The 18,465-nt window shown below is 41.8% G+C and overlaps 1 protein-coding gene across 1 annotated transcript in view; it reads left to right on the top strand.

Moving 5' to 3' along the window:
• mtbp (MDM2 binding protein) overlaps nt 1-18,465 on the top strand; it is a 41,847-nt gene that overhangs the window by 16,064 nt on the left and 7,318 nt on the right. The window contains exons 13-20 of the mRNA XM_084049653.1: nt 4,577-4,690; nt 9,459-9,623; nt 10,673-10,766; nt 11,306-11,464; nt 12,565-12,663; nt 13,713-13,970; nt 15,689-15,849; nt 16,236-16,348. Of these exons, the coding sequence (XP_083905779.1) occupies nt 4,577-4,690; nt 9,459-9,623; nt 10,673-10,766; nt 11,306-11,464; nt 12,565-12,663; nt 13,713-13,970; nt 15,689-15,849; nt 16,236-16,348 (1,163 nt within the window). The remainder of the gene's footprint in view (nt 1-4,576; nt 4,691-9,458; nt 9,624-10,672; nt 10,767-11,305; nt 11,465-12,564; nt 12,664-13,712; nt 13,971-15,688; nt 15,850-16,235; nt 16,349-18,465) is intronic.

Below are 18,465 nucleotides of genomic sequence, written 5' to 3'. Positions count from 1 at the left end.
TTGTAGTTTTCTGTCAGTGAGCCTACCACTCCAATGTACAGCAAGTAAAAACAAACACACCAGAAAACTGCCGCTGCCCACAACCTGCAAGACAACATGGGAAATTGACGCGCCTGACACCTCGCCATGCGTTGGCTACAACACTTCTGACACAGATGTGTGGCTGTATGCTTATGCAGGTGTGTACAGGACGGGTATCATCACGGCCAGCTCAGTGCAAATAGTGTGAGTGTGATTGCATAAACCAACCATCACCCACCCTAAAGTTGTGAGAATTGTGATTGGTGTAGCAACATCAACTCAGCTGTGTAGATCATTGTGATTGGTCTACTTGTGTTGGGACACACATACACATACTATACGTACGTACGTACGTACGTAGGTACAAACATACATACATACGGTACATTCTTTGAGACACACATTCTGGTATTTCGGAGTGTTGCTGAAGCCACCATTACTTTGTCGGGTCAAACAACACAGCTTTCACCATTGGGATTGCATTTTTTTGTCCTAGCGCAAAACTATTAAGTATTGTAGTGCAGGTAACTGCAACAACCACCATCTAATGAAATTGGCAAAATTTCTAAACTGTCCACGATTCTGCGTTAATCATATGCCCTAAAGAGGGACTCCAAGTCGAAAGTGGTTTAATGATTTTCTCAGTAGTCATCTGCTATTTGGACCTTTTAAGACAAATATACAGTAAGTGAATCAAATCATGTTGGGAAAATGGGAGCACTCGTTGTTTTGGGATAGTTTGCAATAAAACAGCCTGTTTTACAGGTGCAAGTATTTACGACTTATATCAACAACACAACACTGTTGGTAATCTATACCAGCGCATCAGAAAAAATAATTGATATTTCAAGATTTGAATGAATTAAGTAAATTTAAGTACCACGGGACTATCAACGTAAACAAAAATGTTACCGAACTCCACTGATGGCTATGCTTGAGGATTAATAGTCCAGACGTCCGCAGGCGGTCTTTATGTTTCTTTAAGTGCACAAAGTGTCAGTTTGCTTATAGTGTTCTGGCCCACTTGGCTGTAGCCCACAAATGTAGTTGGCGGACATAAACAAGTCATATAAATTCTATTCGGCGAGTTGACCCGTCAACATCATGGTGGATGATTGATAAATCACGTGTGACGTCACTGTAGTCAGAAGAATACATAAATACAGTATACCGACAAAAATACCAACCAACCCTGTTGTAGATGGCTGGCTCCTTCAGGGTCACGGCGTGAAAAAAAAGAAAGAAAACATTCTCTAAGCGTTGAAGCATTAACTCCTTGACTGGAATGGAAGTCTTCCCTGTGTGATGACAAGAGTGTCTGAACTTGAAGCAAGAGGTGTCAGTGAACATCAAGCCATGTTCCAGACTGGCTACACTATGGGTCAAGAAGGATTCTCTATCTTTCTATCTCTCTCTATCTCTCTATCTGTCTCTCTCTCTCTCTCTCTGCATCTCTCTCTCTCTCTCTGCATCTCTCTCTCTCTCTCTCTCTCTGCATCTCTCTCCTCCTCTGGTACATGCCCATAGAAGCAGTGAGTCCTTTGTCCATTCAAGGCCTTTCTTCTGTTATACTGCTAATCAGGACATTATGCTGGAAGCCATGCCGCCTCCAAGGTAAGATGAAGTGATGATGAATGGATGGAGAAAGTTGAAGGGAAAGAGAAGGATCGACAGAGAGCATTGGAGGGTGTGGGTGAAAGGAATAAATACATATTGAAGATTGGTTAGCTGAACTAAAAATAGATGTGCGGTGGAATATAATGACCCTCCGGACATGGATAAAACATATTGAGGACTTAATCGTTGGATCTGTAGATCTTGTTCATACAATAAACGATGAAAGGCTTTTTTTCTCCCCTAAAAATGTCCTCTTTGACAAAGTCCTTTTTATGTTCCTGTGCTTTGTACAACACCAGAGTATGATGGAGTATAAATTAAGCATAAGAAGTTCTATAACTACTGACATGACGATGCAAGCTGTTTCTTTGGTGAACAAGTTAAGAAGTGCCCTAACTACTGACATGATACCGCTGCAGTTTCTTTGGGGAGCTATCAGCAATAATAAACATCAGTAATATTTACCACCTAAACAAAAACAGAAAATATTTAGTATATCGTCCTATCGGGTGGAAACCTCATATGTCTAAAACCGTTGCTTCTCAGGAAATGCAAAAAGAACTTGTCTTCCACTGCATCCAATAGTTGTAGTAGTTATCATTTAGTCACAAACTCTTGTTAAACAATTTTCATTCCTAACCCTTAAAAATAATAAAAAACTAGCAGATCTACAAGCTCACAACGTGTCAGGTTGCAACATGTTGTGAGCTTGTAGATCTGCTATTTGTATTACTTTTGTGTGTAGTATGACAAAGCATTCATTTAAAAAAATGATAATTAAATATGGATATACTACAAAGTTTCTGCTTGACAGAAACCTTCAGTGAAACACTGAGCAAGCTTAGGCGAGTGAGTCGCCGTGCCAAACGTTGCTAAGTCCGCTTCAGCCGACTCAGCGCCGTCCGAGTTATGATCCGTTAGGGACAGAATCGTGAATCCTTGTCCCCTCTAGTCTCGATACCTCCGAGACGTCAACACCGCCTCGCACGCGGTCCAGGCGAACACAGCCGAGCGCTCCCTACCCCGGTTTCAGCCAACAGAAACCGCGTCTGGCCCCGCTCATCCTAGAGAAACAATAGGCCCCTGGGGTCGCACACTGATCCTAATAGGAAGGGTCACATGCATAGAAGTAATTGAAAACTGGGATCAATACAAATACCCTTTAACCACCTAGCTTTGGTGATATGAATTGGGTTTAGTAGTTTCTTTGTGGCAAAGGTTATGTATTATAGTGCATGTACTGTAGCTTTATATAGTAAATGTGCAGCAGCATTTAGCACAGAAAAGTGGTACATTTGTCAAACCTGCATAGCCAAAAACATGAGAATTGAAACAAGAACAGCTCAAATACCTTTTGCTGAAACAAAGTGGTGGTAGGCCCAATCTCAAATGACGACGAGAGGGCCTATCTGGAGGAGGTGGCAGGGCCTCGCGCATTGGTGCCAGGAAAACTGCCTGTTCCTAAACGCCGGAAAGACCAAGGAGATGATTGTAGACCGATGCAGAGGTCTTACCTCCTGATCAACGGGAAACCAGTGGAGAGAGTGGACAGTTTCAAGTACATTGGGATGCACATCACAGAGCTCCCCGACTTGGAGAATGAATAGAGAGGCTGTTGCAAAGAAAGCAACACAACGCCTGTCCCACCTCGGGCAGCTGAGAAAATTCAATCTGTCAGAGACGGTCCAGAAATCTTTCTACTCTGTCAGGGGCCATCTCTATATGGTATGAAAAGAGAGCTCAAGGACCTATGAGAGCTGTGGAAGGTGGTGGTCAGCTGAGCGCACCACAGGGAGCTCTTTCTCGTCCCTGCTGGACAGTAGGAAAATAAGATGTATGAATGCCAAACATCATCCTTGTAACGGACTGTTTGTGATTCTACGAAATGGAAAGTGTGGAGGTGCTCAGGGCTCAGAACCTTCTTTCCATGCGGCTGTCAGAGCCCTGAATGAGGACATGGTCAAAAAACGAAATAAAACAACTCTTAAAAATCCCGAACAGCTGCTCAAACTGTTACTAGTACTATAGTGCCTATACATATGCTGTGCAAGTGGAGTAGACAGAAGTGTTTTATGTGTATGTGTGCCTTCTGCTTCTTTGCACATTTGACATTCTTGCTAAAGATATACCATAATATGCCTTCTGCCCTTGCACTTTTTGACACGGCTGCTAAAAGGTATTCTACCTTTCTTATGAGAGTTATGCTACTGCTGTTCTACCTGTGCTTTAGCTATATCATCCAGTATTATTACTTTTATTTGTATTTATTTTATTATTATGTTATATTGTGTTGTTGCGTTAGCACAGTTTCTTTGGAGCATTGTCCCACCAACATTTCACAACTGTATTAGTAAGAGAAAAATAAACCCTTTTTGATTCTTCTTGTGATTGTTGACTCAGAGTGTCCAGTATTATCCTACTATAATTCTAGTAACCTCTGTAGTGGTGAAGCTGCTACCCGGTTCTCCTCAGTGGCTGGAGCAATTGCTCTGATTTTGCACACAGCCATTGACCATTACCATCTGAACTTAACTGTGAAGCCCGTTTTTCAATTTCATCAAATCTCAGCTTCTTATTAGCGTTTATGTGTGAAAGAATGTCGCCTCCCGGGTTGCCAGATCATGTGCGCATATCCCCCCACGGATGCGTCGACCGGGTATCGTCTAGTTATTATAAATTATAAAGTGTCTTTTTCTGTCGCACTACTACGGATTGTGTGGGCCAACAGGGCATTATGGCTACAGACCCATAATAAGAGTCAAGATGCTGAAACGCACGCTGACCTGTCCGGTGACACAGGCATATGCAAAGAAACTAATTCCTTGTTAGACTGTGAAGGGTTTGGCAGTTTAAGCACAAATTCGCTGGTGGAGAGGAACTGAACTCTATCCATTCCAGCCTTATCTTTAATGTATTCTCCTACTCTCTCCCAAACCAGGAAGGAATGTTGGTGACCGGCTCTGTTCGCTTCCCTGTTTCCGTGGAAATGACCTGTTGAAGAGAGAGAAGAAAATAACACAGGTCCAGACCCTGGTAGTCAAAGAATATCTCAGTAAGTACAACTGAACACAGCCATGAAACACAAATCACACCTCAGTTCATGGCCATGTTCATGCTCTGCTGGAAAGCAAATATGGCTGGAGAAATATAAGCTGGAAGTGTGGAAGAAGGGTGATTTTTTTTTTAAGTACCTTTAGAGTTGAGGTATATTATGGAATAACTCAAAAAGCCATTTTTCAGACATGCATACATACCTTCAGGACTTTTCTAGTGCAATGGTTCTCACTCAGATGATGGAAAGTCTTGGAGAGAAATATGATGGCCTCAGATTGAAGCTCACCCACTCCTGACCTCTGAGATGGCTGCTAGCTTTGGCTTGCATAACATTCCTTCTTAATTAGCCCCTCACTTCACGTCATTATCCAGTCTGACACCACCGCGCCTGGGGGTCATCTTCAACTCCGACAGAGTTTTAAGGCTTGGTGGGCTAAGTCACTTACAGTGGTGCTTGCTATGTCATGGGTTCGAATCCAGTTCACAACCTTTGCTGAATGTATGTATTCCCTTCTCTCTCGCTTGCTCTCTTCCCCCAACTCCCATTATTGTGTCCCCGATATGCTATCAAATAGAGCATATGTGCCATTAAAAATATATATAAATCATCAGTAGAGGTTTTTAGCAGACTCAATTTAGGTCATGTGTCACACCAATTACCAAAATAAACAAACTATTTATCTCTGTGTGTGCAATTCCTCTCAAATAATCAGCCCCTCGCGCATGCTCACTCACTCATTCTGTTTTGTAATATTTTTGGATCTCAATGTAAATATTGCAGGCTTATACAGAACTGGACGGTAATGTTGCGGTACTATGCAGGGCTAAATAGGAAGAATGTTTTTGTTGCGGGCAAGAGCGGCGGTCAGGTCCAGCGACCCTCCCCTAGCCATCTGGCTGTAATTGGCTCTCATCATTGGCTGTAGCACGGATCTTTTTGTGTAGTGATCGCAACTTCATTCATACTGTATGATGTCCAGTCGGTGACAAAGCCAAATATTGAACGTGCTAGATATATAGAAACGCTCGGGAAGGCATCGCCGAGAACTAGAATAGTGGCCGGTTCGTCTCGCAGAGCCTTTCACTCACAGCGAGCAAAACCTTGGCGAGCAAAGCCCCATCTTGTGTCAGATCGGGGGTTTTGTTGGCGATCGCCAAAAAAGGTACCCGACAGCATAATCGGAGCAAATATCCTGCGTGTAGTAGCCCTAAGGGATAGTCTGAGAGACAAATGGATGGAGGGGACCACACTGTGAACTGTTGACTTGACTCTAGGTTCAGTTTGGAATATCAGCTCCATCCTCTCTTAGGCCTATTGTATATTATATCTAGACGTTTATCATACTATTGTCTTTATCATTGTTACTATGCTGCTACTGTGTCCGAGGAGCCGCAAAAAAAATAATATTTTTTTAAAATATAATTACCCTTATGTACCTGTACACAAAACGTAACTATAAAGTACCTTGAACCTTGTACAAGTTCCCAAACTGACTAAATAAAATGGGTGACAATGAAGAATACTGTGTGGTAGGGAAATGCTATTACCAAACAGTTTGGATGGCGGATGCAAAAGCACACATTATACAAGCATTGTCTTAGCATTTATGATCCAACCATGTCATTGAGTATGAGCTGTCTATGGACAGAAAAACGAAGTCTGTAGACATAATCGTTATTTTACTGTTCCCTTTAGCAGGCAAAAAAGGTGAAACAATAATGGAGACGGATCACAGAAGTTGTATTGAAATTCTACCACCGAGACATCAAATGGGAATAGGCAATTTAAAGTGAGAAGTTCTTTGGCAAAGCGTACCTCATTAACTGTGCATACCAATGGAAGCGAGCATGTGTGTGTGTGCAGTCTTTCTGTGTAGAGCCAGATCGATGCCAGAGTTTTGTGTCCAATGCCGTTCACAATTGAGTCCTAGCCCACCAATTACCGATGTTATGACAGATATAAAAAAGTGCAACAATTTCTAAGCAATTTGAAAAACTTTGATTTGATTAAAGTTACTGGTGAAAACATTGAACTTATGCACAAACAAACAAAAAATAAATAAACAACCTTTTGATGGATACACATTTTTAATTGTGTACATATTAAGCTTCAATAAATGAAAAGAACATTTAGCTTCATTGTAGTTTTAAGTTATTGTTTTGTGCTTTTTGAAGCCTTTATTTCATAGATACCGTGGAGAGAGACAGGAAACAGGGAGAGAGAGTAGGGGCCTGACATTCAGCAAATGGTCCAGCCTGTGGGGAATCAAACCGGGGACTCGCAGTCTGGCATTAGAGCCCATGTGGCACGCGCCATATTCACTTGGCTATTAGGTCAACCACTTTGATTATACATTGAACAAGTAAATATAAAATACATATAAACAGAACTTTATTTCATGTAACCACTTAAGCCCTATTGAACATTATTCTAAAACAGCCGACAAGTTGTGAGCTTTTAGATATGCTCATTTTTAAAATGTTGAAAATGTTTGACATTTTTCCAGCTACAGTGAAATGCCCATGATGTGGTTAAAATTCGGGTGCATAATTGCCAATCCTGCTGCCATTAACTCTTTGACTGCCACGAAATAACACATCGTTTGCCACGCCACTGCCAGCGATTTTCAAGTGTTTTTTACTAACCTTTGAAAAATCATGGAATATTTTCCATGATCGGCGTCTTTACGGAGATCACCTCATTACGTGCGGGGGTCTCGTAGTATCGGGGAAAAACATTGTCCGTTCGCTGTAATCCGATGCATAGTTGTGGCCAGTTGCATGTGGCTTGTTTTTGCCAAAAAACAATAGGAACGGAGATAGGCCATTTTTCCATAACGAATAAACAGGAAGTAAACGAGCAGCTTTTTTTTTTATGACCTAATTTCCAGGTCTATCCTTTTCTGACAGGCAAGGCATCATTCATAGGGTAGCGAACAGCGCCAACTGGTGGAAAACCACTGAAAACACAAATCTCGCCAAACTCGTCACTGTCTCCGACTGACGTTCTTACTAGGGTTGTCCGATATTGGCTTTTTTACCGATAACCGATATACCGATATTGTCCAACTCTTAATTACCGATACCGATATCAACCGATACCGATATATGCGGGGATTATTGTGATTAGGGTAAGCTCAAATTTCATATCACACACACCATATACAGTAAGAACTCCTGTAACTTATTTATAAAGCAAAAAAAATATATATATATTATTTTTTTTCAAAAAACCGATACCGATATTTTCCCGATATACATTTTTATGCTAATATCGGCCGATAATATCGGGAGGCCGATAATATCGGACATCCCTAGTTCTTACTGACTGTTCAGCCTGGCTACAGAGTGTGACAAGTCAGCCGTGTAATTTTGAAGAAATTTAAAAACAACTTTTAAGAAGTAATGAAAATAGCAGATCTACAAGTTCACATCGTGTTGCGATGCGTCGTGAGCTTGTGGATCCGCTATTTTTACTAGTTTGGGTCCCGGAGAGACATACAATTTCTCTTTTTTGGGTCTTGAGCTAAAAAGTTTGGGTAACGTTGTCATAGATGGTAAGAGCAGCTGAAGGTAACATTAATTCTTTCTGGGTCTGTTCTGAGTCCCAACATGAAGTTAACTGCACAGGAGCTGTCCATTCAGGTACAGAGTAACACCTAAAATGAAACAGACCCATAATTAATGTTATTCCCTTAAGCTGCATTTACTAGCTTTGACACATGAAAATGTCTGCTGTGAAAAAGGTCAGTTCTGATTCTGTTCCAGCCATTTCAGCACCTATACACTGTGTTCCAACATTTCTGTTTCTGTCTGTATGTTGGTGCAGATGTTGACCATGACTGAGTTCATAAACAAGAAGACAAATTAAAATAATTTTGTTTTGTTTTTTAGTAATAAAAACAAAATGCTGTCTATGCCATAGTCAGAACTGGTGTAAAAGAGTCGGTGAAATATTGTATATTGTAAATGAGTATATTTGAGTATACTTATTTTACGAAGAATCAAGGGTTTTATTTGTCACTAACTTATACAAGTACAAGCAGAGAAATTGTGGTAAAAAATGGTGGTATAAAAATATACAATAAAAACAATAATCATCATCATATCTCATACCTACCATGGCTTATTTTTTAGCAGCAGTTTTGAAAATGTGCAGGTATAATGTACAGATACAATATGTATCCAATAGCAGCAGTGTTCAATCAAATGTGCAAAAGGGAGCATGTATATATACTGTACATAGAATGAGAGTCACTTGTCTGTTCCATTTAGTTCTTTTTTGTTCCTATGTTTTAGCTTTTTGTTCATGTCTTCATTTAGGGCTCTGACAGCTGCCGTAAAAACCTCTTTCTAAGCCTTGGGCCCTTCTGGCTGTGAGGCATGTCAGGCGCTTCCATTTCGCATCATCACAAACAGTTTGTTGCTAGGATGATGTTTGTCAATCAAAATTCTTTGTGCCCTGTCCAAGCACCTGCTCTCGTAAATGTCCTGCAGAGACGGGAGAGAGCTCCCTGTAGTGCGCTCGGCTGACTTTACCACCTTCACTGGTGGTGAAGCTTGGAACCTGGAAGCTTTTAGATCTTCTCCATCCAAAAGTATGACAGTGGATTGAAACAAATTTCCAAAGTGTTTGCTTATCTGACATAACAAACCAACACAAACCAACACAACAAAACTCTAAAATGCCTGCCAAAATGTACGGCTGTCTGTATTTGTTTGTCCAGGCCGGCAAAATTAACAGCAGTCTGTATTTGTTTGTCCAGGGAGGCAAGTAGAGGCATCAATCCCAGCCACAATACCAGTGAATGACCTCAAGGTCCTGCTGAACCTGGCCAGAGAGCAGTACCTGAAAATGAATGATGCCTCTCCACCTGCTACTGCCCCCCGTCTACAGGACGTCCTAGAGAACACGGCCTCTAAGACCTCAGGTACAGTAGAAGGACAGATACAGTACAAGGAATACACCGTATTATATAGCCAGCTTCTCTCTATTGTGAACCACTTAAAACCTTCTGTACTTAAAAATACCAATACTTAGTTAACCAGAGTCGGCTCTGTACTTGGTCCTCTTCCCCCCCCCCCCCATCTGCACCAAATCTCTTCGCCGAAAATAGCTGATCTTCAATCTCACAACGCGTCACGTTGCATAGATCTGCTATTTTCGGCAAACGTTCCCCTCATAATAGGGATGCTAGGGTTCAAGTGGTTAAGCCTAGACACGACAACTCCTAATTACGAAGTGGCGAGAGAGTATGTTTTGCACCCTATCCGTCCGTCCGTGTGTCCATCCGTGTGTCCGTCCGTCCATGTGTCCCTCCGTGTGTCTGTCCTTTGGCCCGGCTGCTGTGAAACTGTGCACACACACACTCCCTGGATGCCAAAGCCGAACCTCTGCCCACATTTAAAAACATTTTTTTGCCTTTTGGAGCGCCACCAGGAGGCCGATTTGTGCAAACACATTTTTTTCATATTACTCCTACAGATTCTGTCCAAAAATCACAGAAATTGGTACACAGTATCTCTATAGTCATGTGATCAACACAGATCTATCAGATTTTTCCAATTAATTGGCTAACATTGTCTTCCAAAGTTTGCAGGAGAGGTCCGTTTTGAACAAAACGCCTCAAAACATGAACACAGCGTGCAATTTCCGTGAAAAGTTGCATGCACATTCCCACTAGGCGAGGAAGAAATGCCACCCTTTTCACATTGGGCTGTTATAGCGCCACCAGCAGGTCTAATTTAGCATAACACATTTTTGGAACAAAATGCCTCAAATCATGAATGCAGTGTCCGATTGAAAGGCCTAAGAAGAAATGGCACCCTTTTCACATTGGCCTATTATAGCGCCACCAGAAGGCCACAATAACCTATACCTGACCTGGCGGAGACCTGTGCTCCTAGGAGCACTTTTTCTAGTGTAACATCGTATTAACTGACACTAAAGCCTAGTTGTATTTTTCCCCCGATACTGCAGAGCTGAAGTGCATTTCCTCCCAGCAGTCTGATTGGCCAGAGAGGAGTGTCCTCCACAACATTGAGAACCTGCAGAGGAGACGACAGCAGAAGAGGTAAATCAAATTTACAATGGGAATATAATTTTTTTATAGCCATTAAAGCGCTATTGTTGCTTATCATACTTAGTTTGGGGACATAAAGCTTGATTCACAGTTGCTGCGCCTCAACGTGTGTGCAGCTCTGCGGACGTGCTGTCCTCAAACCCAATTGTTCATGTTCCTTGGGTGTGCTTGATCTCCACAGCTCTTTTAACATCTTCCTGTCCAGGGATCACAGATGATGAGCTACGTAGCTAACTCTGGCCCAGCAGTTCTGTTGTGCATGGCCCCTGTTGAAATTATTGTGATGTTGGGAATAATATCCATCGTTTGTGTTTCTTCACATTCAGCCAAACCTCAATGGAGGCATATTTCCATGATTGTGATGTGTTTGGAGTTGTATTAATTTGTGTGCGCACAATCTCTTCAATACTCCAAACCAGGGCAGGAGGATATATTGATATTTATCATTTGTAGTTAATCATTGTAATTGTTTTGTAATACTGTGAGTCGTGATAGTTGTGTAAACATTGTCTATCTTTCTTCTCTTTCAGAGTTGGTCTGTCTGGTCCAGGCTCTAGTGATAGTCTACTGGGTCCTAAAGACGGCCAAAAGACGTCCTCTGCCCTGCTGGACGCCAGAGAACTTCTAAAACACTTCACACCTGACGGTAATCCTGCTGGGGAGCTCCAGCCGCTGCTTGTCCAGAGAGGGTACGTCTAGACACACACTTCATACACGTACTGTAGTACATCAGTGGTTCCCAAACCTTTCAGCTGAAAACCCAAAAGATACATTAAACATTATACATTACATTTGGTGTCTCGCCGGGACCCACATTTACAAAAATACATTATAAATTAATCACTTAAGCCCTATTTCAATTTTAGTGACAATCGCAGATCTACAAGCTCACAAAGTGTTGCATCGCTACAATCGCGACGTGTTGTAAGCTTGTAGATAGGCTTTTCTTTCTTTCGTAAACATTTTTGGACATTTCTGGAAATTTCATTATTATAATTTTTTCTTCCGGAAAACCTTTTGGAAAAGTAATATTTACTCTCGACTCGTGAGAACTGATCCGCGACCCAATAGTGGGTCCCGACCCTATGTTTGGGAAACACTGCTGTAGACAGGCAGCCAGATGGACTCACAGACCAAGGGACAGACGAAGATTATACTTTCAGAATGACGAATAGACAATAAAACATAAACACAGGCTCATAAATTTGTGCAAACAAAAATACAGACATATGCATATACCCTGTATACACAGACATAACCATGCACCCAAAAAACCCGGCAGATATACAAACGTGGACATACTTGGCATCTGTTTGGGCTTTATTACGTAGTTTGTTTACGAGTTGTGTCCGAATGGGGGGATGACAGATTTGATGGGTCCATAACGAGGATTTGATTAGGCTCATCAGCTGTCGACAGTGAGCTTGCAGCCTGTCTGGCTAAAATGCATTCAGTCGGGTAGAATACAATAGGGGCTAGTCTGGGGGCACGGTATACATTATTCTAGTGCAGAGTTTTCATCAATTAGTTGTAATAACGTTTCTGTCAGCCTGTTTGTCTCTGTGAGATTAGTCTTGCTCAGAGAGGAGAGACAAACCTTAAAATGGTAAGCGGAACGAAATCACGTCTGTGTGAATTATGTGTATCTAATTGACTGTCTTCCTCTGCTCCTTTTCCTCTACTCCCGTATTATACACCTCTCCCAACCCCTTGCACTACCACCTCTCCTACTTTTTTTTCTTGCTGCTCTCGCTCTCTCTCTCTCCCTCTCTCCCTCCCTCCCTCCCAGAAGTGATAATGCATTCCAGTTATCACCAGAGCTAACTCCAAGGAAGGTGAGCCAGCTGCCTTTCAGCCAGGCTTCAGCCTCCCACTACCACGGCATAGAGTAAGTCCCTTCACACCAGAACACATGGGCTGCGTCAAGTAGAGCTAACGCTTTGCAAGAAACAACAAACAAAATAATTAATTCTAACACATTTTAAGTAACCTAATAATAGATCCTTTTGTTTGAGGACATGAAAGGCTGACAAAAATACAAATAGAATAGTTGTTTAAGTTCATTCGTAGTTTATGTTAAATAATAGTGTCTGTTATGGAATTTACTTTCAGTTACTTTCTGTGAATGGTAAACAATGCCTAAATGTTTGCCTTCTTGCATGTACGCACAATGGGCACACTGGTCTCACAAATACTAAACCTGTGCTGTGAGTCAAAAATTTGCATTGGCACATTTGTCAATCTCATTCTGTAGATACAAGCCATTGCTGGGACTCAAATCCTTTTTTTTTGTGGCGAGTCAGTAAAAAATCCACAAGTGCACCCACCAATGAAATTGAAGCTTCCTATAGCCATTCAGAATCAATGTACAGCATGTCAGTCATGCTACAATGATTTTCTTCCTTAGACCCACTCTTGGGAATATAAAAGACTACTGTAGCTATAATGTCGTTGTTGGTTGTGGTAATTCCTGTTGAATCCAACCTCCTTAGACCCAACCAGACTGACCGATGCCGACAAAAACAGGAAGCTATTATTAGTGTCAGAATTGTCTTATTTACTGAAATAGCAAAAGCATTAGGCATTAATTATTCTGTACTGATACTGTATACAAGTTCACACCGTATATTTAGGAGATTTTTCGCTTTCCCCAAATGTCAGCTGTTTATTAGCGTTTTTGTGTTCGCTGGCTCCCGGGTTGCCAAATCATGTGCGTGAAACAAGCGTGGGTGCTCATATCCCCCGACGGGTATGGTCTAGTTTATTTTAATTAAGGAGAACATATTATCATCACAATATAATATATCAATGTATTTGGTTAAAGAAAATCCCGTAATATTTGATTTTGTCCATGTCAGTCTCAGACCAGCACTAGAAATCTCTTTGTTATTATTTTCTTTTTGGGTACTTGATGTTAACCTTTTCTTTTATCTTGAGGTTTTGCCTGGATGATGCCTTGGACAGAGACCGGGCCTTCGTACGCCTCCAGTCCCGTCTGATTCGCTACGAGACCCAAACCACGTGCTCCAAGGAGCCCTGTCCTGTGCCCTTCGCCCTCAGCCCTGCTCCCTCGCCCGCTGTAATGTCAGAGCCGGGGAGTGTCCCTGACGGCGAGATGCTGCAGAACGCCGACGTGGCGCGCCTCAAGCGCATGTCCTGGGACACAGATGTCACTGGAGGATATTCCCGCAAGAGGTGTGCGTGCATGCCTGTGTGAAATTGTGGAAATTCTTATTAGCGTATCGACGCTGTTAGGTGGAAACCTTGTATGTTGGTAAAAAAAAACTGTTTTTCTGGAAATGGAAAAAAATAACTTGTGAACGAATGTGGTTATTATTTAGTCTCAAGCAGTCTCAAGCTTGTTAATACTTTTCATTTGTTCAATATTTATAAATCCCACAGACAGACTTAAACACTTTCACTTCCAAAATGGCGAAGATAGCAAAAATAGCCGATCTACAACCTCACAACGTGTTGTGATGTGACGCATTGTGAGCTTGTAGATTGTTTTTTTTGTTCTACTTTTATGTGACACTGTAGTATGATGACGAAGTAGGGTGTTAATTTACGGAAAGAAACGTTGAAATATGGAGATACAAGGTTTCTTCCTGACAGTAACGACGAGAGCGACAAGGAGAGCATGTGGGCAATTCCAGACACACCGAACAGGAACGGTTTTCTTTCAGATGTGTTAGGCAGGAGTTCTTGTTTGAGCTGAGTGCATTTGCTGCTCTATATATATATACATACATTCATTGATCCTCTGTCTTTTCACTAACACAACCTTGCTTTCTGTCACACGGCTAACAGCTCTGACTTTATTGCACGCACACACACACACACACACACACACACACACACACACACACACACCCTCTCTCACTCACATTTGCTCTTACTTTGTCAGGACACACCTTTTGCCTGTATTCTGTTTGCATTATGTTTGATCGGTGCTGTATGCTGACATGGTAATGTCTGTATAATGAGACATTCTGTGTATCTCTTTTTGGTGATATACTGTACTTCAATGTGAGATCCAGACACCCTCCACAGTTTCAATGGTCTTAATGGGGGGCATTTTAAATGTCAGCATTCTGCTTTGACGGTGGTCAGCATTATGTTAAGCCTGTTTCGCAGTTACGCCGTTGGAGCTCTGACAATGAATGACAGTCAGCACACTAATATTATCATTTCAATAGAATACGAGGAGTGAATTTAAACTTTTGTATCCTCCTGTCATGGTTTAGTGAGTAACACATTGAAGTATATAGAACAAATACTGTTCCTGAATAAACAGTGTGGGCTCACTGAAAACAGATGTGAAGAAATGTGTCTAAGAAATCGCATTCGAGAGGAATGTACCTTCCAATGAACAAAAAGTAGAAATTTAATTAGTTATTTTTCCACATGGCTCCACTCTAGCAAGCTGAACATTTCACCATTAGTTGGTATTGCAAATCCTGAAAAGACTATTAAACTCTCATCAAACTTAAAGTTTGAAAGCTCAAAAAGTTAAGTGGCTCAAAATGTAGCTGAATGTAGTCTGTAAGTTAAAGCATGTTGAAGTTGTAGGCCTGCAACGAAGACAAAAATGTAAACATTCTTCCCTTTGACTTTCCATTCTCAACACTTCTAAAAGAAGCCCACAATTCCCAAAGAAGCTGAGCATTTGAACGTTTGAAGTAAGTTTCTAGGTGAAAGTATGTAGAAGTTGGAATGGTCCAAAGATGTGGGCAGAATAAGAATAATAGAACAAAGATAACATGAGTGTGCTCCCTGGCTCCCACCGAGCGATCACACATGATTCTAGAATCACCAATGCTCGGCTGTGTGTGTGTCCCTGTTTGTGTGTGTGCGTGCGTGTGTGTGTGTGTGTGTGTGTGTGTGTGTGTGTGTGTGTGTGTGCATGCTAGGCTGGCCAAGTCAGAGAGCAGTGATTCTCTGGGCTCTCAGAGTAGCACCAGCAGTGGGACTCATCCCTCTGTGAAGGCACTACGACAGCAGCCAGTCAGGACTCAGTCAACCTCCTCTTCCTTGTCCTCCTCTGCCTCAGTTACAAAAAGGACATCTTCAGGTAAGCCTGGAGTTGACGAGTTTGATAGTTACAAGAAATGCAGAGCGAGTGTAGGGGAGTGACATGCAGCAAATGTTCTGGATGGCCAGGAATCGAACCTACCTGGGACTCAAGGACAAATTTGCTAAGGTGCACATGCCCTGTGATGTTTAGGAAGTCAGGCCGAGCCTTGCGAGCACACCTCCAAAATGAAAGTTATTAGGAAGCACTGTCCGTCTCCATGGCAATACATTATATCAGTAAGCACTCTTACTGTTAACCTGGACATACCAAAACAAATAGATTTGTGCACCTAGATCAAACCAACTTTATTCATATATCACATTTCCGTAATTAAAATGCGATGCTCAGATATTACAAGCAATTTCCATTATATTATTACCCAGGTTTAGTGAACCCCTCCACTGCTGATAAGCCTAGACTCACTCAACAGAAGACATCTGAGGGACAGGCAGAGGAGAAACTTACCAAGGAGTCACGCTCCCAGAAACACCACAGGGTAAGAGAGTGTGTGTGTGTGTGACAGAAAGAATGAATATGTATTAATAGTGTGTGCGTTGTGCATTCTTGTGTTTGTGTGTATATCTGTGTGTGGTGAGAAATTGTAATCCTTCAGATCCATTCCCTTTCAGATCCATTCCCTTTCATAACATTGCATCTTAACCTCTTAAAATGCATGAATCGGTGGTGGAAAAAACAACAGGATAAAAGAAAAAAAACTGTATTAACCCATTAACTCTCACTACCAGACTTATTTCTGGCTGCGTGCACCCACTGCCAGCGATTTTTCGATTTTCTTACCTTTTGAAGCGGTCACAGAATATTTATCTCCAGTATGATCAATCCCCTGATAGTTGGTAATCACTGGGTGTTTCTCAGTGCTTCTGCGAATATAGACGTTGAAAATAGGCCAACTCGTCCAAAATACGTAGTAAAACACAGGAGGCAAGATACAGATGATTTCCCAAAGACGTTAACCAGCAAGTCAATGGAGCTGCAAATCTTGGGATCCTGTGATCTCCTGGATCTGTGACTGTGTGCATCTGGGAATGAAATGGTCACTCATGTGTCAAAGTAAAGCGCCATCTAGTGGAAAACCCCCAAAACACAAAAAGTCATTTCAGTCGTCTTTGGTGGTCTGAGCCTTTGGAAAAAAAAGTTGTAAAAGTCATCCGTGGCAGTGAAAGAGTTCAGACCTGAGGCCGATTCTACACACTTTAAAGATTTTTCAAAAATGTAAAAAAATAGCTGATGTACAAGTCTGTCTAGTCGCTTTTGTTGGGCTTGTTTTCATAGACCTGGTTGCTTATTTCTCTCGCAAAATCTGGCAATACTGTTCAGAGATACACACACACACACACACACACACACACACACACACACACACACACACACACACACACACACACACACACACACAGCTCTCTCTCTGTCTGCAAGCCCTATTCCTCTCAAATAAACAGCCCCATCCTCAAGCAGGCTCGCTCACTCTCTCAATCTGTTTTATAATGTTTAACTTAAAACAGGACTGTCTGGACGGTAATATTGCGGTTCTAGGCGGAAGGACTAGCCACGATGCGTGGCTGTAATGTGCTCTCATTGACTGTAGCGTGGCTCTCGATCGGGGCCGACAGACCAAAATATCAAACATGCTAGAAATCTAAAACTTGTCGGGAAAGTGTCGGTGATAGCATTTATCGGGGGTGGATCTTCTCGGAGTACCTTACACACTGCACGATCAACACCTCGGCAAGAAACGCCCGATCTTGACTGAGATCGGTGGTTTTGTTGGCGAACACCAAAAAAGCTCCCCGACAGACAAATCGGGTCAAATATTGTACAGTGTGTAGGGATCTTTAGACATCACTTTACAGGGGTGTAATCACAACATTTTAATTATTTCATAAAACATTACAAAAACGAAAGTATTTACAGTAAAGCATAGCTTAAAAAAGAGGAAAAAATAATACAAGTGGAGGATGAGGGGGTGCCCTAAACATATCACAGAGACCAAAATGAAGTCGATAAAACCAGTGAGATTACACAAAGTCTGCTCTCATATGTATTATCCAGTTGTTCCAAATTTGGTAGAATTTGTCTCTTTGAGTTCTTAGGAGGTATGTTAGGTAGGTTAGGTATGTTCCTTTCTAAAAGTTTCCTGGACTATCCCATGCCAGTCGTCCATTGTGGGCGGAAATGAGTTTAGCTTCTAGTAATTGATTTTTTGCTTGCCGCCAAGAACACCTGCAGTAGCTTTGTATCTCTTGCCTGGTTCAAACATTCAACATGTCCCAGGTACAGGGTCTCAAATTTCAGAGGTATTTGAGTATTAAACACTTAACTCATTGAGTGCCAGAATTATTTCTGGCCATGTGGTCCCAGTGCCAGAGATTTTTCAATTTATCTTAGATTTTCAAGTAGTCGCAGAATTTTTATCTCCAGTATAATCGATCCCCTGATTTTGTGCTGATCACTGAGGGTTGCACTGTGTGGTTTCACAAATGTCAACAAGGTCATTGCGACCTTGTTGACATTAATTGTCTGATGTTGAAAATAGCATGTCTGGGCCAAAAAATCATAGTAAAAAAAGTGCTTAGGAGCCGAGATACAGCCTTT

Source organism: Gymnoscopelus microlampas, assembly GCF_963454915.1.
Source record: "Gymnoscopelus microlampas genome assembly, chromosome: 3".
Taxonomy (NCBI): domain Eukaryota; kingdom Metazoa; phylum Chordata; class Actinopteri; order Myctophiformes; family Myctophidae; genus Gymnoscopelus; species Gymnoscopelus microlampas.
This window is presented reverse-complemented; position numbering and strand designations above follow the sequence as displayed.